The sequence below is a fragment of the Megalopta genalis genome, chromosome 2 (assembly GCF_051020955.1).
Source record: "Megalopta genalis isolate 19385.01 chromosome 2, iyMegGena1_principal, whole genome shotgun sequence".
NCBI lineage: Eukaryota > Metazoa > Arthropoda > Insecta > Hymenoptera > Halictidae > Megalopta > Megalopta genalis.
Window position 1 is genome coordinate 19,319,510 of NC_135014.1, and position 27,931 is coordinate 19,347,440.

The 27,931-nt window shown below is 34.0% G+C and overlaps 2 protein-coding genes across 10 annotated transcripts in view; one reads left to right on the forward strand and one right to left on the reverse strand.

Annotated features, from left to right (window-relative positions):
* The window catches only part of LOC117220506 (uncharacterized), a 138,778-nt gene that overhangs the window by 23,707 nt on the left and 87,140 nt on the right, over positions 1 to 27,931 (forward strand). For 2 of the 9 annotated variants that reach the window (XM_076518694.1, XM_076518698.1), the window contains one exon: positions 9,541 to 9,590. The exons of the other annotated variants lie outside the window; for them this stretch is intronic. The gene's annotated coding sequence lies outside the window, so the exon portion shown is untranslated. The remainder of the gene's footprint in view (positions 1 to 9,540; positions 9,591 to 27,931) is intronic. 9 annotated transcript variants of the gene reach the window in all.
* LOC117220505 (uncharacterized) lies at positions 21,048 to 27,744 on the reverse strand. The gene is made up of 3 exons (XM_033470517.2): positions 25,777 to 27,744; positions 25,056 to 25,181; positions 21,048 to 22,629 (listed from the first exon to the last, which is right to left on the reverse strand). Exons 1-3 carry the CDS (start codon positions 25,808 to 25,810, stop codon positions 22,022 to 22,024), a joined length of 768 nt encoding a protein of 255 aa, XP_033326408.1. The 5' UTR covers positions 25,811 to 27,744; the 3' UTR covers positions 21,048 to 22,021.

Here is a 27,931-nt window from a genome sequence, read left to right on the forward strand (position 1 = left end):
CGGCAAATTACTTCTGGTCAGCACCGCGATGATTACGAAACGATTAGTCGTTAATACCTTTTCTTTCGTTTTATTAACTCTAATGCAAAGTTTACAGTGATTTTATGTGCATTTGTAAATTACGCATGAAAACAATTTACTTACAAGAAACATTTACTAAATACTATAATATTCCAGAAATTTTTTTTAGGAATATCGTAACAGTGAAAACAAATTCATTCTTAATGGAGAAATAATTTTCATAAATGTAATTTATAATATCATTATTTGCAAGAAACGTTTACTAAAAAATTCTAGAAACTTTCGTAGAAATATTATAACAATGAAAAAGTTCCATTTGTAATGGAGAAATAATTTTTATAGATGTAGTTTATAAGTAGTAGTAGAAAAATTTAAATCTGATATTTAATATTTGCTACAGATGTATCTTTGCAATTTCACCAATTTTAGAAGGAGAAATGTCTTCTATATTATTGTCTTCTATAATACGTCAGCAAAAAAAAAACAATGTATCGTTTATCTAGAATTAGATTAACATTAATTTATTATATCCCATACAATTAATTAGATGCCATCACTTTTGGACAGTCGTCTCTGTGAAGATCATTGTACCAGTTAGAGTTAAGAGTTAAGATTAAATGATATCATCGGGAAGTATCATTTTCGATTTTCGTCTTTTGTTAATCCTTTGAACAAATGTAGCTGTTTATGTGAAAATAATATCAAGTATATTTTTAATTACGACCGTTTCTCAACGCGACAGTTGTCTGTTGCACAAAGCAAGCTAAAATGATAGGGCATTTGGTGGGCGAAGGTTAATTTGGATAATGAAGGTTCTACTGTAATTCAGAGTTAACGGTCGATTTACGAGTGAATTAGTCAGATCAAGCGAGATTAAACTGTTCCTTAAATGTTACAATTTTGTTCTTCTTCTGTCGGTGATTTATTGCTAGTTACAAAATTACTTTAAAAATTGGAGAATACTGCTCTATGTCTGATAATGGAATTTGAAATTTTCGATTAAGTATTCGAGAGAATACAACTTATCAACATATAAGTATAATAAACAAAGCATTAGTAATAGTAATAGTAATAGTAATATGTCTGTGTATGTCTCATACATATATTTTATTCTTAATTTGTAAATGAATAATTATAATAAGCCTTTAACTACTTTTTGATTTACTTCTTGATTTGAACATACTTTGAAAATTGTTGTTTTTATTACACTGTCTAACATATTAAGGTATACATCACTTATATTATTTATTCAAGTATAAATCACTTATATGATTTATTTATTAAATATTTATTGAAGTACAAATAACTTAGATATTAATAAATATTTAATGCTACACGTTTATAAATATTTGTGACGTCAAGTAGACATTTTTACTAGATTTTTGTGAGCCGGACATGAAACAATACATATTGTATTCTGACGTGTAGTTCTCTGAAAAATTTAATTGTAAAGCAGAACGTAAATTTCCAACTTCGAAAAAGTCTTTTGTATGCGGAAGAATTCTATCGTGGACTATTGGAAACGTCGAATTTCTAATTGCAGGGCAGTCCAGAGGACAATCCTTTGTTGCACTGCTCTGTCCTTTTATTTGCTTTTCCCTGGACTCGACATTTTGTTCTTTATTTTGTTAATATAGATGGCTGCGAACTATTTGATAAAGCGTCGTGTAATAAAAGATGGATCGCCAGTGAACAAATAAAAGAATTGCAACGAAATGATGAATCCTGCAAACATTGCTGTGATTTGAGACTATTTTTATATCTATTATATATTTATTATTTTAAAATTAAATTTACAACATCTATAGGAAAGTTTGAAAAATTAATTGAGGGAGAATTTTTAAAAAATGTCTTCTGTGTGTGTGTGTCTGCTTTGATGAAAGTACTGTTAAATTAAAATTTTAAAAGGTGTCTTTTGACGCCTTCGGTATAACTAAATCAAAATTAAAATTTTAAAAGGTGTCTCTTGACGCCTTCGGTGTAACTAAATTAATATTAAAATTCTAAAAGCAGTCTTTTGTTCCCTTTAGTATAAAAATAGTATATTATAATTTTAAAAAGGAAGTATATTCATCCCGATGCAGAGTGTGTATAGTCTTTCTCTCCATGTAAATTTTAATATGCGGAGAAGTGCGCAAATTAACAATATTAATGGTTTTAGTGACAGTGTTCGCTATTTCACGAAGACAATTTTTCGACGTTTCGAACAATTTAAAAAATACAACGGCCAACATCATACAGTTCCAAATTTGCCATGTATTTCTTCCGTATAGATTCTTTCTATGTAGATATAGTATCGTTTGCGAGCACAGACGGTTGTTACCTCCTACCTATAATTTGCTGGTACTGGTTGAACCAGGTTTACTCTACATCGTCTACATCGCCAGTTACCTAGGTTATGTGGGTTAGAGTAGGTTACTGGGAATCGAATCTGATACGGGTTACGGTTAGACTTCTTCGCTCGGAAAGCCGTTAACTTTCCGAAATATCCGAACGTTCGATTGTTGAGAAATTTACAAATTCGTTGTTTCAATTTCCTCGAGTCACAAATTGCTCGGAGTACAATTTTTCTTCGTTCATAGAACGCGCTGAGCTTTGTGCATTTAGCAGAAGAATGATAGAATGAAATTCTTTACTTTTAATGAAATATGATAGTTATAAAAATATCAGACGACTTTAACAATTCGACAATATTACTCGTAATTTATTGAAATTGTTATTTGAAGGAACAATTGCCAAGTATCGAGGAAGTTGGCCACAACTGGTTTGTAAAATCTCTCTCGCGGCATGTACTACACGATATGTACGATATCGCAATAGATAGAAACCAATGTGCTAGGATAGGTCATGTGGCATGCATTGCTGCCTCCATTTGTCAGGGCAATCGTAGCATACAAGAGGATGCAACTGCAGTCTTCGCTTAGCTTCACCTGTACGATTGATCCGAGTGTTCACCCAAATAAAATTTCATCTCGTTATTCAATCAGATCCGGAATAATTGTAATAAAAAGTGACTCTCGATTAAAAAAAGAGACGGTTAGTTTTAACGGGTATATTTACTTTATAGAACGCAGTTCCTAATCAACACTTTATCTACCGGTAATTTTTTAATAATCATTTTGACATCGAAGACCGACAGTTGAAAATTACTTTAAAAAATTGTTCAAAAGCAACAATAATTTCATTCGTTATCCAAAAAATTATTTGGATTAATATAAGGTAACACGTTCTCTTGAAATTATTATTTGTAAAAATATTGTCGAACTTTGTTTACATACAGCTCAGTCAATTAAAAATCTTATTAATAGACTTCCGGTGATTTAAAAATTTAATTCATTAGAATGAATTTAGAAGGAACTATTTTTACAGGCATTTCATCATACGTCTACGAGTTAAATTACAATGTTTTGCTTATAATATAAATAAAACAACTTCTTTTGCTTCTGTATACTTATTTTATGCGTTTTATTGTTCTTTAATTATTTCCTAACATTTCTTTCACGATACAATGATATTATAGCGATTTTTAATATTTTTATTAGAGATAATAATGTTGTTATGGAAACGCGTCTCGACTGTGTTGGAAACAGTCGCTCTTCATTCTGATGACGTGTAATCCATAACAATACATTAATGTTCACATTGTTCCCCTCGGATCCAGTCTCAAATCAATCAAAGTTGCCCAGCATGTAGAATTTGTATTTCGAGTATGCAGCATGGAACCGTAACTGCAACGTGAATATTAACTGCATTTACGCAGTTTGCAGCATCTGTGATTCCAAGTTTCAGTTATTCAATTCCTTCTAAATTTATGATCAATTATAGCTGTGCTTCATAATATTTGAATTTAAATTGATGAATTGAATTTTTTACTCTCAGAGGACAGATGCTGGATCACTGCTGACCCAGCTCGTTTATTGCTGTATACATGTAAAAGTTGTAAAAACTGACTTACTATTTTCTTTGTAATCCCGAGTAAATATAAATTTCTGGAGAAATTGTTCATAGATCATCTAGTAAAGTAATCTTTCTAATGTCTAAAAAAACACAAGTCATTTGAATCAATTTTGAAGAAAACATCCTTTCTAATTCCGTTTTAAGACTTTTTTAATTCCACGTATGTATAAAGTTTCTCTTCTATATCGAAAATTTTGATTGAACTATTATAAAATCATTAATCAAATTGTTATCGAAATGTCTGTTAAAATGAAACTGTTAACGTATTTATTGTATAACTTACGCTGTTATCATTGTTTATTTTACTGACGCAATATGACAGTAAGTAGAAATCGGAAATATATTTAGTAGGATTAAAGTAGAAGCCAAAGATAGGAGTAGGATGTAGAATTTAAGACAGGATTAGAAACCAGGCAATGGAATGAGTGGAACATCTGAATTAGAGGATTGAATGAGTTTAAATTGCATTTATAAAATCAAGTCCACGTTTTCCGCGTGAGGCTAAAAATAAATAATTATTATTAGTATTATTATCGTTGTTATTTAAATAATAATATATTTTACAAATAATACATAAGAATCAAAGAGTCTAACAAAAGTAATAATACTTTTGTACTATAGAACATCAATTTTTTTTCAAAAGCACAGATTTCTAAATACATAATAACCGACTGGGTTTGCTATCAGTTCTTTCTCGAAAGGTAAGGTCTTACACCATCGATCACAATAACTGTCGACTTTACCACAATCATTTCAGATTGATGATATTGGCTTGCCCGGTGTGGGTGGATAGTTACCGTAACTTTTCAAGTATTCCAGGGCTGTTATATCCTAAAATAGAACGTAGTCTCGTTGTATTGTATTTACTTTCTTCTTATCGATGTTCTTTGCATCTATTTGTGTCCTTCCTTTCTATTTATTGCATTTTAATTATTGTTCTTCGTATGCATTTTTTATTTTATGGTTTATGTTTTTAGTGTTATTATTTTAATATTTGCGTTCTTAGTGTCAATTCACTTTCTTCCTATCTGTATTCGTTAGATTTATTCATTGTTTTTTTATTTATGTTTTTTGTATCTATTTATTATCTTTCTGCGTATGTTCTCTCCGTATGTATTTATATTTCTTTTATCCACTTATTATGTTCTTAATTGTATTATCAGCTGTGATTATGAATTCAAAGATCGACGCGACAGTTTGCGTTTTCAGTTACAAAGAACATGCTAAATAAGCACGTCACGGAACTGTAAGCGTGCTAATAAAATAACAATTTAAGTAAATATATAATGTTTCAATTATACATTGTTGCAACGGAGAATCTCAGAGTGCAAAGTTTCTGTTGAAACGAATTTAACACATCGGCTGTCAAATGAAAGTGCACGAAGAATCCACAACTTTAAAGTATTATAAGGAAAGTCAGGGAAACTAATACTGGAAAGTTAAAATTTCTTTGGTTTCATTGTTAGGGTAACGTTAAAATTGACGTTACTTCTTCAATCCATCTTCTTCTTTCACGTTTTTAACGTCACGTCGACAGCCTGGCGATTAACGACGGCTATTTTAATGCTCAGATTTCATCCCATATGCAGAATGTATAAACGGGAGTTTTTCTTATCTTGTTTCGATTTCTAAGCTTTGTTGAGTTCTTTGTAACAATTTGCTCTTTAATCTAAGTACACAGTAATTGACACACTTATCCTATACATTAAATTGTTCAGAACTTCATTTCCCATTTTATAGAGTTCGTTTCATTGAATTCATATAAAAGATTTGAAACGAACTTTCCGAACAATCTCTAATACTTATTTTATATTTATTTCGTCATAAACACACACACAGAACAGAACAAAAGACTTTCTCAAGTATAAAATCTGAAATAAAGCTATGTCCCAAATTGATAGAGCATAACCTAATAGTGCTACAATGTTGACAGCACTGCTTGGCTGACTTTATTACTATATTCGATTAAAAATATATTAATCTGACATAACTCGGTAGTACTACAATATTGAGAGCACTGCTCTTGGCTGCCTCTATTACTATATTCAATTATAAATATACACATTAATCACGTGATATTGTAAGTATTTTATAAGACTATCAAATTTTAAGTGCTGTTGTTTTTTAAGGTGGTCCTATCATTTTGGGACGCACTGTACGTGTTCACCTGTGAATAGTAGATTCCAGAATTCACAATGAGATGGAGTTTCATTTTGAACGAGGAAGTCGTGTGTCGGTCTTGTACATCCAATTATCAATCTGAATAGTTTGACTTGGTGTCCTCTATTGTCTGATAACTCGGGTACAGTTTCAACGCTAGACTTTAGATTTCTTGATGTCGTCGGATGGCATGTTGATTTCATTGTTAGAAGGCAATAGGGTAACTTCTCCGGCGGCTTCGCCTGCTTCTTCATTTCCTGCTATCTTGTGGTGGCAGGGGATCCGTGCGATAGCGGCTGTAAATCCTTTCTTATCCATATCTGCGCACATTTCTTGTGTGACCAAGATTATTTCCTTTGCGTTCCGTAGTTTTTGAGATGCTGTAACTACACTCGGGGTCTCAATCAAGATGCTGCACAGCTTTTTTAAGAAAGACTTCCTTGACTGACTTATGTTTTTTACAATGAACTTATAATTAGACATTTTTTATTTTTCATACAAATTCGTATTCTACTTTATTATTCTAGTCGACCTTGTTGTTAACAATTCTTGAATTCTAAAGAATTAAACAGGTTTCTGTGTTTTTGCTGCAACATTCAGGGGTCACTGAATGGTCAGCTCATCGTGTTCTGTGCTCCACCCTGCACATGACCGATGCGATAGCTAACGTGTTCAAGTTATTTAGATGCAATGAAACGTTGGATTTCATTGGTCACATTAAGGTACAGCCGTCCCTGAACTTACGGGGCGGTAATTGTGCACGATCATTTTTATACGCGACGACAATTTAAAAAATTGGAAATTGCCATTGTACATATTGATCCAAAAATTCAACGAACCTACAAATTTCAAGAAAATTTATTGAAATGTAGCAAGGAATATCAGCAAATTTATGAAAACTTAATAATATGGAAAATATTGAGAAAAAAACGTCCGAAAAAATGTATATACATTGACAAAGAAAATGAAGTCGAACTTCGAAATATGTCGAGCGATCGAAATGATTAATGTGATGATTATGTGTTAATTAAAAAGAAAGGGTTGATTGTTGTAAATTGAAGTAGCGATAGCGACACCGAATTAAATTTACTATTCTTTTCTAAAATGCCATAATTATTTCTCTGTTAAGCTACGCCAAATAAATATCCCCGTGGAACGGATATTCACGTGAATTCGGGGACGGTCGTACCCCTCATTTTTAGCACCGGAATGTCCCGTAATTCGATTTCGTTCTGAATCGTTTAATTGTTTAATTGATCGAATGCCAACGAACAAACTTCGTTCTCCATTAGGAAAGAAAAATGCCTCGAAGTCGCGTTCGTAACAGTTTGTTGGGAACAACGGTCGTAAAGGAAGACATTCTAGCGGCAGTTGCGAAAGTCGCTGAATGGCAGAAAACATTGCAAAAAGCGACGAGTCGAGTGCACTTTAAATGACGCGACGGGACCGTAGACTCGTTTCTACCTTTGCCCTGTCGTTTCAATAAGTAGCACGATCTTTGCAGACAAAGAGCAACGAGTATTCTGTCTTGTGTAACAGCATTAAATGTCAGGTCAAGAGACTGGCACTGTCGGCCGGATTACGGTTACACTACGTAGGTTATACGCGCGCTTTATTTCCCTGCGAACGCTTTGTCGCGCCCAGATCCCTGCCGTTCTCTACCCTTGCATCACCGTTTCTCGCGCGAGGCGCTTCGTCACGACCCTAAGTCAAATTTCACTTCAAATTTCGAATTCCGTCGGCGATGATTTGCAATCGTTAATGCGTTGAGCCACCAGCCGACCGGCCGCGGCGATTTCAAAACCAATTGTTATTGGGAAGGTTGCATGCAGCAGAGTCGTGCACAATTGCAGTTGGGTTACTCAAGGAATTATAATTACAGAGCAATTCAATTACATCATAATTCAGTTACATTAATTGCAAAATTCGTAATTACGTAATTCGTAATTCAAGATTTACATTCGATCGAATTACAATGTACAGTAAATTCTCCCCAATGTTCCTTCAGCTTGCAAACAAAAATGGAAGAGTAGAGACGATTGTTCGAGCCCTGCACTTCGATTATTTTAATTGTTGACAATCGGCAACTATAAAAATGAGCCGCAAAGCTCGAATAACGTATCTCCTCTTCTCAAATTGTCCACTTTTTGTAGGAATACAATTACAGAACACTAAGCAATTCAATTACATTAATTATGAAATTCGTAATTACGTAATTCGTAATATTTAAGTTATTCAATTTAAATTGGATAACATTTAACGAATAAAGTTATCTGATCTAAATTATATTGAGTTGAATTATATTGAATCGATGAAATTTTTAAATGAATTTGTAAAAGATAAAATAAGGAAATTAAATTTCCATACGATTTTATAAAAGTGATCATTAATATTCAGAAACAATGAAGACGCTTTGTTGTTCGGCGAAATAAAATTCTCCGCAGCTCGCCGTTCAGGTAAAAGCGGCAGCCTCCAATTCTCTAAACCGTACCGTTTCAACTCGGCCCAGAATACTGGGCTTCGTTAAGTGTGCTTCAACTATTCCCGATAGATACTCGGCGCGGAATTTCGTATTACATACTACCGACGTTTCAGCGAAGCAATTCAAAGGGACTATGCTCAGTTTGCGTTTAACAATGTATTACTCCATAACGGTGCACAACAAACATTTTCAGCAGCACGCAGGCCGTTCTAACATTTCCGATGTAATAGCTCCCCTGTAATCCCCCGACTATCCGGGCTGTCGCACAGGCTCGACGAATCTGCCATTTTATCCGTGCGTCATACCTTTTCCACAAGCTTGTTCATTTATTCGAGCAAAGCACAATAAACCCTTGTTCTATTGCCTTTTACCCAGCAAATTTGCAGGGGACAGTCACAAAATGTATGTCCATTGCAACGAATTAAAAATTTGTATAGACTTTCAGTCGCGTTGGATAAAGGTACCTATAATTGTGGTCGTACCTATTACTGCGGAATATTTTTTATTAAGATTAAATCTCGTAGATATTAATTTCTTGCCTTGAAAAAATTTATATGATCTAATAGATACATCTTCTAGCTGAGGAAATCGATATAATTGCTACATTAATAATATATTAATATTTGGAACAACAACCTTCATAAAAGTTATAGAGTAGACAGCTTTCTTACGTACCAGTTTTTGGTATGTAAACCAAAAAAATTCTCCGAGTGCAAAGGGGTAGTTAAATCAGCCAGAACAAAAGTTAACGAATGTTCTTAGTGGAATAAAACGTCCCAGTTCGTCATGCAATTTTTTACGTTTAATGAAACTGAATTACATTAAACTTCGACGATCTCTTTTTTTTCTATATCTTGGATTTTGGTCAGTAAAGTTTGTCATTTCATCAAGGCTAATCAATCTGCTTTTTTCTGTTGCAGGGTAAGATCTTCCAACTTTGAACCACTATCAAGGGGAATACCATTATCATGTATGTCTCCAATTTTTTATCTTTCTTTCTAAAATCTTTTTCCGTTCGAAAACAATGAAGCATTGCGTGATCAACATATACAGTGGCGTGCCCCAAAATTATATTACTTCCCGGAAATGAAGGGTTCCTAAGGTCATTTGATGTAACTTTCTCCTTTACAAAAATTTTCTCCGAGATATCATTATGGAGTTATTAACAAAAAACATTGACCAATGAGAGACGATCTCAGCTAGCGCTAGGCGGTCGAGCCACTGAGCTCACCTCTCATTGGACAGTGTTTTTTTGTTAATAACTCGTAAACAATACCACGGATTGCATTTGCGCTAAGGAAAAAGTTACTTCAAATGACCTCAGCAACTCTTCATTTCACGAGAGTAACATAATTTTGGGACATTCTGTATGTAGAACCACTGTAGTGGTTCTCGTCGCTCATTGTATTTAGTTTTGCTCTCCGAGAGTTAATATTACTAACTGATAATAAACATGCTGATTTAGACACGTCGATAGCAAATTGCACAAAAAAATCGAGATACTACAATTATAACAAGTCATTACACACGAAAGATTCAAAAGTATACTGAAACTTTGGCGTACACCTAACAAACTGACGGCAATCGATATGGAACGATTTCTCTGTTCTCGAAGCAGTCGACCTGGAAAACGAGAAGCGATGTCTCGATAAGAGTCGAGACCTCGGTTCATCAATGCCTCGAAGTTTATGAGATTTAGCAACGGCAGCCAAGGTGCGAAAGTTACGGCGACGGCCGCGGTGATAAGATAAGGCTACCTAATCGCGTTGTAAAGACGTTTAAGCCGCGAGCAATCGATAATTCAATTTCTCATTGGCGGGAATTTACTCTAAAAAGAAAATGCGAAACAATTATTATAAAAATCGATCACAAATTCATTCTACAATTTTATATCGCGAGTAATACAGGCAGCGACAACAATTGAAAGTAAAATATTTATTTACTCTTTTAGTACCTAACGGGCGTAGCCCCTTTTATATAGGGCGAATCACAAAATTGGGACGAGTTATATCTCGAGTTTGGCAGCGGATCGAAGAAAGCTATAGAGGAAAAAGTTGTTTGGTATGGCGGTGTCTATTTCTCTGCGATTCCGTTCTTTCATAAGTGCAGCGATGTGTCTGAAAAATGCAGATGCGCGTTTTCTTTTAATGAAATCATATATTTTTGTTTACTCGTATCGATTCCTCGAGATATTCCGCGTAGAATACCATTAGGATACCATGGTAACTAAATTAATAGGGTAAGTGTGTCAATTACTGTGTTCATTAAAGCCCAACGATACAATTGAATATTGAAATTTTATATTAATATATAAAACAGTTCAATATTGATGAGAATCGTGCTAATAATAATATTAGGATCTATGTGACGAGTATCGCAATGTCTGTTCACCCTTGAATTTTTCTTTATTTTTATAATATTATTTATACATTGTTTTATATCTCTAATCTTTTACTCGCTTTCGTTCCAGAATAAAATAGGGTTACCGCTTTACTTATTTTTTATTTGATTCTCATTCGTCTGTTTGCAGACACTTTTCTGTTTCCTTATTAGTAGACTGTGCCAAATCAAAATTTTCTGTATCAATTGCAAAATACAGGAGCCAAGTATAATTTAGATTCTTCTCCTAATTATTTTAATAGGTTATGTCAAGGTTATTATTATTATTATATATATATACAATATATTATATATATATATAATAATAATAATAATAATATAATTGTTGATAGTAGTCTCCTCTTTCCAAATTGTTCATTTTTGTTTACAATCTGAGGGACAATTTCAGAGAATTTACTGTACGTGATATTAACACTGATATTGGGATACTTTGATCACATTTATGATAACATAAATTCCAAATTTTTTCAGTTTTCTAGTTTTGATCGTCGAATATACGATTTTAAAGGTGAAATGATTATTTATCCAATTTTCCTACATTTGAAAGGAGAAAGCGAAGGAAGATCAGTAAGGAGTGAAATCAAAGAAGATCAATCTACCTGCGAAGTAAATACTACTATTATGTCTTTAATAACTATAGTTCGACTCGTCGGAGGTCCATTAAAGGTCATTAAAGTGATCCAACGAGAATAATGATGCATCTGTACATCGACTTTCTAACACTGATCGTGAAAGTGATCGAAAAATGATTTAGTCCTTCTTAATTGTACCTGGAAGAGAGTTATCACTTGCTATAGTTGTTTTGAAGACGCTGTATAGTAAGCGAAAGTACACGATCGATTAAAAAATGTTGATCAGTTTTAACACTTTATTTACACACTTATTTGAACACTTTATTATCTATTAATAGACTTTTTTAATACTGAAAAGTGACCAGAAAATGCTGCTTCAAATAACTGTATTTATTTCGAACTTTCGCCGTTTTGTATATAATGTAAGGTTGAATTAAGAAATTTGTCGAATCATTTTATTAAGATTATCCGAGATGGTGTCAAATGGTGAAAGTCGATATATTGAATGATCGAATGATGAATGAAAAGTGATAGGCGATTATTTGTCGGAATTTGTGAAAATTCTTGCTTGTGAAAATATCGTACCTGAAATTATTACAGAGATTTGTGTCAGTGTTCTAATTTTGTATTTAATAAATTAATCAAATATTTAATATGAATAAAATATTACCAGAATGAAAAGTATGAAACCAATCGAAATGACCGAATCGGTAGGTTTAGTGTTAATGAATAATTGCAATCTGTATATAAAAGAAGCTCGATCATCCTTTTTAAACTAATAATTTCAGAAGAAGCCGTTACTCTAAATCGACCGAAATAAATGACCAGCTTCGATTTTAAAACGACTGTTCTAAAATCCAGTTGAAGCGTTAAAAGAAAACCAATTTAACTTAATCAATTATCCGTAATACTGTCAGCATATTATTATCCACGAGCTCCAAACTGCTCTCGATTCGAATCACTCACCGAAAATTAATTCCACGGCTGATAGTCTAAGTCTGAGCAAACGCGGTTCACCACGGTTCAATCTCGAGCCTTACAAACCTAAGAGGATTTAAGGATCTCGCGACGACGAAGTATTCGCACCTGGCAACTAAACTCGCGAGTTTGTCCGCATCAGAATGCAAAGTTTTCGTTATTATCGTGGACAGCTTATGTTGTTCTGTGGAATTCAGTTTTCATATCCCAAGACAGGATTAAATCGGTTGAAATACTTGTTTCTATTCGTCCACGAAAGTATTAAATCTTCTTTCATGTGATTTCTTTTACATTGAACACAACTTTTTTGAGATTATTAAAACCGGGAACACATTTTCATCTAACTCATGTTTCATACCATTATCTTCGACAATATTTATTTCATATAAATTTCTAATAATTAGTCTAATAGACGTATTGTCGATACATCATCGACTCATATTATTGACTGATCATCGACAGACTTCAATTTTGGAGACGTATCTTCGGACAGTGACAAACTTGGCGATCTGTATTGAGTTTTGAAGTCGGAGGCAGTTGCGTCTCATCTAGAACATTGCGACACGTCAATATAAATTAACTTCCAGTGATCTGACGCCAATATTAATTAAACGACAGTTGTCATTTTGTCAGTAATCCAGGTTGCACGAATACTCTCAAAGATAGCAACTCCGTGTCGTAAACATCACTCGTAAGACACATTTGTGCTAGAATGAAAAACATCATTAACACGTTAAACTTCACGTTAGTCACATACAGGTGACAATTATCTTTGAACGGGTATTTTCAAATTCATTTTTATTGCGACGAACTTTAACAGGATTCTAGGAACGTGGAAAAGTTCAGTTTGACAATAAATACTTCCTTCATTATTTGTGTGTATTCGATTTATAATAATAAATATTTAACTAATGGAAATTAACATATCTCAACACTTGACATACATTGCAATTAACACAATCAATAATTCACTTACATTCAACTATCTTCTACCTCTCGCATTTCAAGCTACTTTCTCTCGAGACGTTCTTTCACGCTCACCAATTAACACTTGTACCAAGACTTAAGTTTTCAATAAAATTGGTATCGTCTTCGATCCAGCTTTTCATTAATGAAATTCTGCATTTCTGAACTTTCGGCATTTTAGAATCACCGAAACGCACTCGTGCGAAATTGATCTCGTTGTCTCAATAAGGAAACTGAACACACACACTGTTCGAATTCGAAATACTATTAGCTACACTTAATGTTCAATTACCAATTGAATGTTTCGGAAACATAGTTTCCTGTGGCCTATATTCAGCATTGCAATTGATGCATAACTGCTACCAACACTAGCCGTTTGTGGCACAAGAGCCAACTAACTGTCTTAAGCACAAATTTTTTCATAAGTGAAATATATATACAACACGAATTTCTGATCAATTTTAACTTTACCTCTAATCGATTCTACCCTAAATTTTAACTTTACCTCCAATACATTTTTACCCTAAACTTTAACTTTCCAGTTTTAATTTTCTTCACTTGCCTTATTATACTTTGAATTTGTGAATTTTTCGGACATTTTGATTTGATAGCCGATGTGTTTAATCCAGTTTAGTAGGAACTTTGCCCTCTGAGCTTTTCAATTGTAGCAACAACAGAAACACTGCATATTTACTTAAGTAGTTATTTTATTAACACGCTCACAGTTCCGTGACGTGCCTATTCTTGCGCATGTTCTTTGTAACTGAAAACATAAACTGTTGTAATCTTTGAATTGATAAATACAGCTGATAATATAATTAAGAATATAATAAATATATACGAAGAATATAAATAAGAAGTTCACAAATATACACAAAAAACATGAATAATAAAATAGTAAATGCATACGAAGAACATAATAAGGGAGATAATAAATAGATGCAAAGAAAATAAATACATAGAAAGGGACATAAATAGATGCAAAGAACATCAGTGGGAAGGAAATAAATAGATACAAAAGACATATGATTCGCAATATCTGCAATTTAATAATATTATTATTAAATGTAAGTAAAATTATCGTGAAGGCACAAGAGAGAAGGGAGGGGAGCAGAGTAATTGACATTTTTACCCTATATTCACATTACAATGCAATGTATAGGTTATTGTAAACATCATTGATGTTTTTGTGAAAAATGGTCCATCCTTCTTAACGTAAACAGTATTAAACGCAGTGAAATAAAAAAGGAACTCGTGAAATTCTATAGAATTTTTGCTATTTGCGTTTTGGTCAGATGCCGCGAGCGAATGCACGTGTTGAGGTGAAGCCGGAAGCGTCTATTTTCAATGGTACGTCAACCACGTCCGGCAATTCTCTGCATTAGAGACGCGCGAGTCGTAAAGACTGCGCGGTGATTTATTGCCTGAAAGCGGGCCTCTAACTCGTTCCTTAGCCTCGATTCAGTAGACACGTGTGGCCGATATCTTGGCTTCGAGTTCGCTCGTTCCAGCGATAATACTGCTGAATAATTGTAATCGATCTTATCTCGTCGTAAAATCGATCGAGATGTTGTTGCCTCTAATAATAATTATTTCATGGTACTAATTCATGGCTAGGTATATTTCAAATAAATTACACGGTATTATAGTGTGAATATTAATACTAAACCTACTGAGTGAGAGGAAGGGATAGCGAGAAAGAAAGGAAGGGAGAGAGAGAGAGAGAGAGAGAGAGAAAGAGCTTTGCTTTGTAACGATGGAAAGATTGTATTTATTTTGACCTTCTGCCAGTGATTAAAAAGTGCTTTGATTAAAAAGTTCCTTCAATCATTCTCCATGAAAGAGTTTTAATAATTGCAGCAACTTTAAAACAAAAAGTGTGAAACCGATCATTTTGACCGGCTCGGATTAAATAACTATATAATTCAAATTTTGTCAAATTAAATATCGATTTATCTATAATTGATTTTTGAATTTCGCAAGCATACAATTAGAACAATAAATCGTTTGATTTGACATTATGAAGCCGGTGTTAAGGACAATTAATGATCGCACAATTTCATGTAAATCGGTTGAGCTTTTGAAATATCGTAACATCTTTAAAAAGTACAGACTTTCGTGTCGTCATTCATAGTTCAAAATGCTGCAGTTTCATAAATTTTTGGAATGCAAAACTGTACATTTATATTACAGAACCGTAAAACAGTCGATTTGTTAGAGAAACAGGAAAACTGTCCCAAATACTGCAGTCCCAACTGTATTGATTCAGCGAACGGAACCAGTTCACAGCTGATCTGATAAGCGTAGCTTATCACATTATCAGGACATATGACACGTGGGATATAGTGAATACACGAACGTTGGTTCGCAACATGCAGGAATTCCTTTATTTCCGATTTAATTGATATTAACAATCGCGAACAATGGACCAATTGCACAACTATACAATTGACAATAATTTCGGCCATTCTCAGTTTTAATCGTCAGTTTCTCAAAACATATTTACGAAGATAATCTTTGTAGATCTATCGCAACAGCACCTTGTTTCATTCAGTTGCCAAGAATTAAATAATTAGCAGATGATTTAAATACTCTGGATCAAAATGACCCGATCAAAGCAGTTGGACAGTTAATCCTGTGAGCATTGTTCAGCTGGGTAATCTAGAACAGGTTGATATATTGGTAACAACGTGATCGATTCGAGTCGCGATAATCTCAAACATTATATCGATCTCGGGAGTTTCCAAGTGCATGTTGCACTTAACTTTCATTTATACTTCGTAAAATAACAATTTTCGTAAAATTAGTTTCTTTAACAATTTGTAATAGAAAATGATCACTGTTATTACAAATGTTTTCGCAGAACTACGTTGCAGTAGTTTGAGTGCAAAATAAAGCTGCAAACCACACTGTAGATTATAGTGCAGATCATAGTAGCCTACTCCATTTATATGTATACAATCAATACAGTAGAACCTAGAACCCCTAAATAATCTTGTGTTTTTTTTCTATTTAAATACATTGTAAACAAAAATGGACAATTTGGAAAGAGGAGATACGATTATTCGAGTCTCGCGGCTCATTTTTATAGTTGCTGATTGTCAACAATTATAAAAACGAGGTGCAAGGTTATCCTCCTCCCAAATTGTCAATTTTTGTTTAGAAGCTGAAGGAAAATTTACTGTATACGGATGGGTTAAAATCATAATGGCGTAAATCAGATTTTCCTGATTGTAAGAAACAAGGAGTGTTAATGTTCACTAACGTGTGTATTGTTTACTGGCCAGATGTCTGTCAAAACACTTTAGTGTTAAGATAATTACTATCAAGGTAATTTAAAGTGAAGTTAATTTATAATAGTCTTATAATTTATTTCACATTTAAGTATAAGACACGCCACTATAATTCTAACCAACTCATACGTAAATAAATCGATCTAATGCAATCTAAATACAACACCACCAACACCACCACAAAACCACCATTCGAGCACGCATTATAATAAATAATTCTTACAGCAACGTATGCCGTGTGTTCGCGGTTACCGCGAAATCGTTCCAGGAGTGTTACTGTTCTCGTAGCTTACGTTTTACGAGTTACGATCTAATCTCTGTTACACCTGTTTTTCGCAGAAGCAATTTCCATTGGGCGTCGAATTACCTATTTTTCTGTTCGCTTTGTTCCCTTCTCGATGTCCGCTGCAAATAGAAACACAATCTGTTGACAAGTAATAATATCGATTACAATTCCATCTATTAATAACTTATGTCACAAACATAAATCTCATGATGCATGTGTTGAGCGATTTCTTACAGTTGCGTGTAATAGTTCGGCGTCGGTAAAATTAATGTATAATTTACTAATTAACGAATCCACTGAAAACTCCAATTATACGGTTGACACATAATTAATAATTTCATACGGTGTAAATGATATCATATGACGTCAATGACATAATCAAAATTGAAAAAAGCTGTTTTGGTATTTGCATGTGTATGCTTTTTTATGAAGACGTCGATTATACTGTTTTATTCAACAGTAATGCAGAAATCGAATTTAATTAAGAATTAATTATCTTATTTGGGGTAAATGTCAATACGCGAGAATTATAATCAACATCGAGTGAAGGTGTTTTGGAATATGTGCGTGTATATGTTTTTCTGAAAATTTGTACTTATTAATTGCATGGATAATCTTAGTCGATTTCATTCTATCAATATACAAAATCACAGTGGAAGGAAGAAAAGTTAAACTTATATGGATTTTCAGTTATGTTAAGATTTCGAGTAACGAAAAAAGCTGATCTGACAGCCAAAGAAGCTGTACATACACTAAACTGAACTAATCTAAATAAGGTGTTCATCGATGATTTACTAACACTATTTTTACGTATCTTTTCTTTTCTTTGATACATTTATGTATATCTTTTTCTTTATATTTGTATAAGACAGAATTTAATTATATTCTAATCCTATTTATAACATAATACTGGAATTGAAATATTTAAACAATTAAACGTAAAGGCGACGGAATCACACGCGCAAGGAATAGAGGCATTAACATTTGCATGGAGAAAATGCGTAAAAATTCTTACAATTCTTGTACATATGAATTCCTCGCGGAATTTAATCTTTCCCCACGGAATCGTTGAAGCAAAAATAAAGTAGTGCGTATCAGATTCTGTCGCGGGGGGAAAGGCACACAATTCAAAGGCGAACAGCATATAATATGAAGCATTTAATATCTTTAACACCGAGACAGCTGGTGTTGCATGAAACGCACTCGTGTGTTAAGTCCGCCTGCAGCCATTGTACAAAATTTCCTATTACTGGACTGCGGACTTTTATACAAAATAAAAATTGTCTGCCTCAATTGCAAGAAATAGAAATTAAATAGCAAGTTTATTCACTCTTTAATCGTGTTAGTAGATTGAATATATACATTGATTGAATACATTGACATTTTTAAATTATTTTAATCTGTCTACTATTTCAAATTACAATTACCTAGTTTTGTCATAAATGCATAAAATCCGCAGTGTAATAATAACAAATAATACAAATCTAATTAATTGCAGTATCAATTAGGATCGTTAATAGAGGAGCCAAAAACAAATGTATCGCGAGTTGCAATTTTTATGACGTATAGAGAATATTAATCGAAGTTTATCTTAAAGGCACAAGAAACTATCTTTTTTGCAACTTTCCATACAAATTACGACTATGCACTTGTTCTATTTGTGGCTAAGTGTAGAATAACTGACACGACGTACAATTTTCTATCATTATGTAAACTGGAAGGAAAAAATGACGTTAAAGTAACTACATATTGAACAATAATACTCAACGATGTTTTGTGCACAGGCGAGAATAAGTATTTCTGTTCGATACTGAAAATACATGTAGGACCGTGTGTAGGAAAGTGTAGGACTGATTCCCATCAACCCACCCATGTTAACGCCCTCGCAAAAGTAGGGTAAACCCCAAGTTAGCCGCAACACTGAATTTCCACGAAACGAAGATCTCGAGTCCGGTCGATTAAAATACAAAAACTAATCTACACTTCCAAGGGAGCTCCGGCGACTGATACATGTCGATTTTGATGAAACTTTGCGAAAGTGTTAAGAGATTTAGTCATTTATGTACATATGTATTCCCTATATACAGGGTGCCCCAAAGGTTACTGAAAATTGGGAAATGAGAGGTCCTGAAGTCATTTGACTTTAAACTTTCTACGAAAACAGTTACAAATCCACTGGAATTTTTATTGTATATATTTCTGAATGAACTTCTGGGTGGCTTCCATGTTTGTATATGAAGCGGACAATTTTCATATTGCACAAAGATCCGCTGTCTGATCATTTTAGACTACAGATTTTTATCCGAAATAAATATTTTCCAAGACGGCTACGAGGAACAGAAATTAAATAAAAATAAATTGTTCCTTTTAATCATTTTGATAAAGTAGCTTCGCTACTTTACGCGTAAATGAGCGTTTCGGCTCATACAAAACCATGGGGTTACATTTCTTTTCCTCTACTTCGCGCGTCGATGGTTTCGGCCTTTATCGGTCAATTCCCAACCATTGCCGGGACGTATTACCGGAATATTTTCCGGAGACCCCGTTACGTTGTCGGCTTCTAGACAACAATAACGAGACAATGCAACCGTCTCACTGTATGAATAATTCCCGTCGCGCGGCGCCGTTTCGCAATTGCCAGCGCGCGCGACAAAATCGGCGCGCGGCATGGCGTTCCCCTCGAACAATGCCGTTGCCGGACTTCGAACAAGTCGGCGTTATTGCTGAGCGCGCGGGAAAACAAGCGAAAGTGATGGAATTATAAATGCATGGGAAAGTGCTGACAAAGGAGCCGTGAATTACCCGCACGAGACATTTAAATTGGGTCGCGTGCGATTGGCCTTGAATCTGGGAGAAACGAGAAGTTCGAGCCGGTGATACAATAGGCACGCGTGAACAATGAAAATATTGCGATTCCTTTATGGTAATAATAGGACATGTAAATTCTAAGATAGCGATCGTTTCAGCGATGACATGTATGATAGTAGGGACGGTTGTAACACCGGAGGGGAATAATACGTTAAATAACTCCAAATGTATTATGGATATTAGTGCACCGTTCAGAGATATGTATAGGGTGTCGAACCTAAAACAGGTCATCTGACTAAGTTGCTTGCTTGTAATAATAGAAAAAAAAAGTGTCAGGTAAAAGTTGTTCGATTTCGAGGGCATATCAATAGTTTTTTTTTATTGGTGGAGGCGTACATGAGATATTAAGGTCAAACATGTTTTTTGAAATGGGATGATATTGTTTTTTATTTATATACTGATAGAGTCTTTCGCGACGAATCCAATGACCTATAATAAATCAAGATAAATTATTTACGCTGAGCCTGTTTATTATTAAAAATTAATACAAATTTGGTGAAAGTTATGTACAATTTAGAAGAAAATTTTGTACAAAATATATGGAAGGGAAATGTTCATCAAACATATAAATCGAAGGAATAATTACAAAATATGAAGAAAGTGGTTCTCTCGCAGATGAAGTTAGTGAACTACGCCGTCGTAATGTTCGTTCTGAAGAAAAGAATACGATGATGCGTTTATTGACTCTTTCTGCAAGCGAAACACTTTCTTGAAATTTTTTAATTATTCTTTTGATTTGCATGTTTGATGTACAGTTTTCTCGTCTATCTTTTGCACGAAATTTTCTTCCAACTTCTGCATAACTTTCACAAAATTTGTAATAATTTTGAATAATAAACAGGCGTTGTTGAATCGAATGTTTCTTCATTTTTGTTCACCGCAACTACGCGACTACAGACTCTATTTGTCAAGTGTCAAATAATACATGGCAATCGAGTACGAAAAATTTAAATGGCGCGAAATTGAAAAGTAACACTCAGAAATGGACGTTCTTTAACATTTTACCCGCTTCCCATATTTTATTAATAGCATGGATATTACCTGATGCAGAACAAAACCACCGATAAGTAATATTTCTTTATTACAAAATATTTATTTTACAAGAACTAGTATTTATTGTAATAAAACTATAATACATGTAATAAAAACTTGCAGATAGGATACATATAATGAAAACTTAAAACTCTGGTATACACATGTAGTATACCAGTTCATTCGTATACATGTAGTATTCATAGTACATGAAACAGAAATATATATATAATAAAAACTGAAAATTGGAACACGTACATTCATTAGAAATTAAAGCTGAGTCGAATGAGATAAGAAAGGAAGGGAAGAGGTGCAATGTGCAAGAAAATAGAAATAGGAAATATACGGAGGAATAAACGTATATCAGGGCTCTGGGTAAATAAGATAACTAATAATTATTTGAAATAATGAGATTATTTCAAATACTTCATTGTTTTATTTCACAGATAATATAGAAAACTATCTTTACTTCGTTTTCAATTGATTTAAATCATATTCAAATGATTTTTTATTCGAATAATCTTTTTATTTCAATTATTCCGCACAGTCGCTCAAATAAAATAACAAATAGTTAAATTAAAATTAATAATATAAATTTAAAAAAAGTTAATATAATATATTAATATATATAACAAACTATATCATATATTATATGTATAATAATATAATAATATTATATTATATATAATATATAACATATTAATATGTATAAATTATTGATTACCATAATACAAAAATTAATTAATAATTAAAATAACAAATAAAATAAGAATTATTGAATTAATTATTTGAAATGAACTGAAAATTGTACTTAACTAAATTTAATTATGGATAGATAAACTCGAATTATACGTAGAACAGGCCAGGTTTAGTTTGTGAAATATCTGTCTGTTGCTTCGTTAACTTGCGCCTGTGATGAATAATAATTTATAACATTGCAAGTGCATAGCTGAAGAGCATACGAGCGATCTCAAGTTTCAGTGCGCCGACAAAATAATTATGTTATTTATTGAGAATATCTAACAGAATGTGAAGGTAAAGATGTGGACGCTGCAGGTATATACGACGTCGAGGGTGAAGCTAAATACTTTCCCTCGATTTCGTTCACCAAATTAAATACTTTCGTTTTTACATAGTGTTGCTCAACCGGGGAGAAGTGTTTCACCGTGTCCGCCATTAGTTTGAAAAAATGATCTATAGGTTGAATATTTCTTTCCTCTTCTTGCTTCTCTAAAATATATTTCAGTAAAGTTTCAATGGCGTCTCCCGACGACGACACTACACCCATTGGCTTTCTTCTTTTCTGATGGATCAGTGAGTTGGTACCATCATTTTCGGATTCGACATCCTCGCGGTCCATTTGCAGCAGTAAACTATCTTTAACGTCCCTCTCCGCGTCAACTTCCGCCCCTATCGGAATGTCGTTCTCCTCGTTCGTTATCGAGGATGTACGCGGCCCTTCGCTGTTGATGTGATCCGATAAAAATAACATCTGATCGTGATATCGCCACTTAATTCGGAATTTTCCCGTCGGTTCCTCGCTCATCCTCCTCTTCGTTTTCGCAAGGTACTTTCTGTACTGTCCTCTTAACGACTCCCAGCGAGTTTTCGCGCCTGCAATTAAGAAAACGAAATCTTTCATAAATAAAATAAAGTAAAATAAAATCTGATAAAATAAATATTGATTTTTCACGAGACTCGAAATAAATTATAGTTTAATGTTTCTTAGATTTCTGGCTAATACTAGAGATTCCTATTGAAAGATTTCAGCTGTTGTGTTTTGGGGAGGGAAGTAATAAATGAAATATGATTAGTTAAATCTCTTATTCCAAGTCTATCTAGAGAGAAGTGGTAGAAACTAGCGAATGAAATATGGGCTTTATGTTATGTTTCAAGTCGTTTTCTACGACTTTTGACCAAAAACTGTGAAAAATCTACTAGAGATTTTCACATTGTTCAACATCCGTAGGTTGAGTCTGTGTTAATCCGATCTCCATAAAATTTTCAGTATGCACACAAGTTACTCGAATTTATAAAACGCATTTTTCAAAATTTCGTTGCAGGATCACATAAAAAAGCTGAAAAAGTTTCTTATTTCTTTTTTGTCATTCCAAGTAATAGCAAAGTTAAAAAGATGTATTTCAGTCAATGTTATTTCTTGAAGCTTATTACAGATCTTTGGCTTTATTGCGGCGAGAAATAATATAATAAAAACAATCCAATAATAGCTATTTCTATTTTTTATATAAATGTTTAACTTATGTCCTTAACCTGGAGGAACTTTAAGCTATTTACTATGTTTATAAAAATGTAAGAAAATAGTTATAATTTAATATTTAGTTATCCGATTTCTAGTTAGATTCAATAGGAACTAGTTTGTTATGACATTAATAAGTACTTATATAAGTGGTATAAAAAATAGTCAGTAAAAAAGTGTACAAACATGGTTACCATAATAGCCACGGAACCCTTCCAATTTCTCAATTTCCCAATTTTCATTTATGCTCGTGTTTTTAGGGGGTTCCAGCATTTAGCTATCTTACAAGACCCATTTCGCCCTCGAATGGCCCGCACTCGCAATCTGTTTCTGTCATAGCGCACACGGCGCATCATCGTTTTCGGAGACACCACCATAGACTCTGCTCGACTGGCGACAGTAACGTCGGGTGCCTAAGTGCCCCCTTCCCTCCCGCAACTTACAGCAACTCAAATCTCTCACTGTAGTCAACGTCTCGTTATAGTCGCGCCGCCATCTATCCGGGACCGGTGTCCGCCTATCCCACTTGTGACACCAATTGCAGGATCTTGGGAAAAAAGAGGGAATTGAACCCGGGACCTCTCTTTTCGTAGCCGATCGACTTCCTCAAATTACCACGGAACCCTCCCTATTTCCCAATTTCCATTCGCCCTCTTGTTTTTAGAAAATCCTCATCCCCACAGTACGAAAAGATTTTATGAAACGAAAATTGTCAATTTCGAATGTATCATAATTATCAGCAGTATAGCATCGTACAGGGTGTCCCGGAATTTTCCCGCCGAACTGCGAGAGAGTTCAACGTTATAAAAATATTAAAACGTTATACGAACTTTGCAAATTAACGATTTGTTACAGAGATGTGTATAAACAAAAATAGAAATCTTACTATTTCACGAAGTTTCAGTATTTCAGTTATTCTTTTTCCTTTGCGCGAACCTGTTTCATAACTGGAAGCAAGTGTTGATAAACACAGATCTACCCGATATCCTTGGAACTACGCAAACCGTACGATAAATATTATCGTCCAAGATTGTCGAAACGCTGAATACGCTGATATTCATTTTGTACACGGTTCCGGCAATGTAACTGCACGGGTTTGGACAGTTCAGTCGCGGATTTTACAATGAAAAGGAATGACTGAAATACTGAAACTCGGTAAAATAATGAGTTACAGTGAATTCTCTCAAATTGTCCATTTTTGTCTGCCAGCTGAGGGACAATTTATTAGCATCTACTTTGGTTTATAGATCTGTGACAAAGCGTTAATTCGCAAACTTCATACGACACTTTTTTCTTCCTTTGGCCCCTGGATTAAGCTGTCGCCATTTAGCGGGAAAATCCCGGGACACTCTATATTTTCGTATGCGAAATTGACGTTGCTCCAGTTAGTTTTTATTTGTACGCGAACGAGCAGTCAAGCATCTCAAATATCAAAAATCCCGAGCTCTCTATTTTCTCTACAGAAGATACCTTTTTCTCAGGTTCACCCGTTATATACATAGGTTGCTTGCCGGCCGTGGCGGAAAGTGGGGTGCCATGCTCACATGCGCGCGGTCACGGACGCGTAGCTATACGCAGCGTCGTCGTAGTAGTAGCTGAAGTTTTTCACGAATATCTCAGAAACTTCTGGTTTCTGCCAAAAGTGATTAGTATACTTTATGTTCAGCATCCCAAGACGAGTAGAATGACGTACGTTATGTTACGGAAACTTGGAGTTGAGAGGTAAAGCTTTCAGCCTGATAATAATATACAGTATTTGTATAGAATTTGTAACACGACTCACCAGATTGGCCAACTGCTTTCTCAATTTCTTGCCACACGCTTCTTTTGTAATTATTGTCGCTGTAACGAGGCGACTGCAGATCGTACAAACCAGGCTTGGCTTTGACTAATTCAATCAGCATTTCGTCTGAAAGCAACAAATTAAAAATGCTACTTGATTTCAGCTTTTAAACTATACGTAAATGAATCTTACAATAAAGTTTATATTTTATATCGTACAATCTATACGTATTTCTTTAAAAAATATCACAATGAAATGATTTTTATAACATATTTCATTTGATCGCGTTGTTTAAATGAATATCACAACAAAACACAAACTATAGGCATTTCTTAAATGAATATCACGATAAAACCAATCTTACAATATTTAATTTAAGGGTATTTCTTGAAAGAAAAAAATATTGCAGTAAAATTATTCTTACAATGTTTAATTTAAACGTATTTTTTTAAATGAATATCACAATGAAACGAATCTCGTAATATTGAATTCAATCGTATATTACAAAATTAATATTACAATGAAACCAGAACTTCGCAATATTTAATTGAAAGGTATTTCTTAAATGAATATTATAGTAGAACGAATCACACACAGTATTTTAACTATGTGTAATTACCACGATATGAGTATAATTACAACGATATTAATTATGAGTATAATTACGACGTTATTAACGGCGAGTATAATTGCCATGGTATTAAATATAAGTATAATTTACCTCTTTTGAAAGACCACGATCTTTCGGTTTTCATAGCGACCAGAAGAATAATTGTCTACAGCGCACGCAGTTTCTTTGGGTCGCTTGTTAGCTTGAAAAATGATCGCTGGCGGGCTGACGCTGGAATGAATAACAGCAAACTGGCGGTTGAGGTCGTGCCAGGCCGGTCTCGCTCCGCTAAAATGGTCGTTGGGATTGATCGGAGGTATACCGTGACTGGCACGGAGCGGGAGCTGCGCGGCTGTTGTTCGACCAACCAGACGCGAGAGTAGGGTAGGACAGGGCCGGCTAGCAAAATCGGGAGAGCCCTACGAATTAGGAAGTAACCTAAATATTAGGAATTGTTTATTAATCGATCGAATATTAGTCAAATGGATTCTGTAAATGCGGGGGGGACGGGTTCTGGAAACAACAAGATGTCGGCCGGAAGAGCGAGTTGAAGTTGGAACAGCGGAAGCAACCAGCTCTAATCGATGCCACCGGACAAATACGAAATGCGCGTACATGATAAAACAAAATACGTAACAAAACTCCGATGATAACAAAAAAAACTACGCTATCGACGGTTATTTTCTAATACAATAAAATAACGTTCGTCTTGTATAGGGTCGCCCGGATCCACATCTATGGATCGATACATCTGTATTTTGACATTCAAGATAAAGTTCTAATGTTTAATTTTTCAAATTAGTAGTGTTTAAATGCCTTATATTACGTCCTAATAAAAAATAGACATTAAAAATCTTATATATAATAAAATATTATATATTTATTATTATATAATAAATAAATTTATTATACGATAAATAATAGTACAATAAATATATTAATTGAATAAATTTCCCATTTATTATTATATCAACATATCGATATTATTATTATATCATTATATCAATATATTATATTATAAATTCCCTATATATTATTTGGAGACCTAAAATTTGGATTTTTAATTCTTTTAATTCTTTTTCTTGATATTGCCGTGGTTTTCGGAGCAACACAATGCAATATCGATATTATTCTCGATTCTTGTGGAAGCCCTATTATGACGCTAAAAGTTTACTTCCATGAGTTCTCACTGATACATTACTCTTTTACACTATATTTGTACAAATGTGGTACTACTACGATAGTATTACTGTAAACGTTACTCAGTAACGCACACACGCACATAATAGAAACTCTCACCGATAGTACGAAAGTTTGACTAGAGCACCCAGCGGGCTATATCAGAGATAAACCTTCGTCACAAGAATAAGTGCGTCCTTCGTACACCATGTTGGAAGTATAAATAAAAGCTCTAAATTATGCTATAAGCTGATATACATTTTTCAATGCCAATGAATCTTTTAAATTCGGAATTTAAGTAGCGCGGAAATGAACTGCCTCGGCAGGTACTGGAACCTTTTAACGCGACGAATACAAAAGTAGGATAGATTTAACAAAGAGCCGCCTCCAGCTGAAAGACGAGCATTATTATAAATAAAATATGAAATTAGCAGAGTTTTATCCTTAGACTGCAGATTTAACGCGTTTATGGCAAAAGTGAATGAGCGAAGAACAAATTCTTCCATAGTTTTTACAATTTTGTTTCTCCTATTGTTATTGAAATTTCAATCAGTTAGCTGTTTCAGAAGGATATATGTATATTTCGATCTTTTTTTAAATTAAATATTATATTTTATAAAAATGTTGTATTCAATTCAATGTTTCCGCTTTTTCCTGACTCACTCTTTAATAAATGGCCACTCAATTTTCCAATATCCATCCTTCTACTTCCTTCGTTTCTCTTTTCCGACGATCTTATGTTCTTTTGACCGCCGCAAGAATGTCTGAACTTTCATAATGATTTCTGCTCTGAAATCACAAACTTATTACTGCTGTTACATTTTCCAAGGAAAATGTCATTCGATTGGGTTTTAGGCACAAGCTACATGCTTATGCACAGTTTGTTTTATATTTGTGACGCAATTAGGTCGGTTTCAAATAATAATAGTGCATAGTCTTCCAATTGTGTATGTAAAATTTTCAGTTACAAGTAAAATTTTCGGGTAAGGAAAGTGAACAAAAACAACAAGTAGAGAGAGTAGAATACCATAGAACAGACCTGTGCGAGTGCTTTCGGCCGCGAGCCACAAGCTCCCACCACCAAACC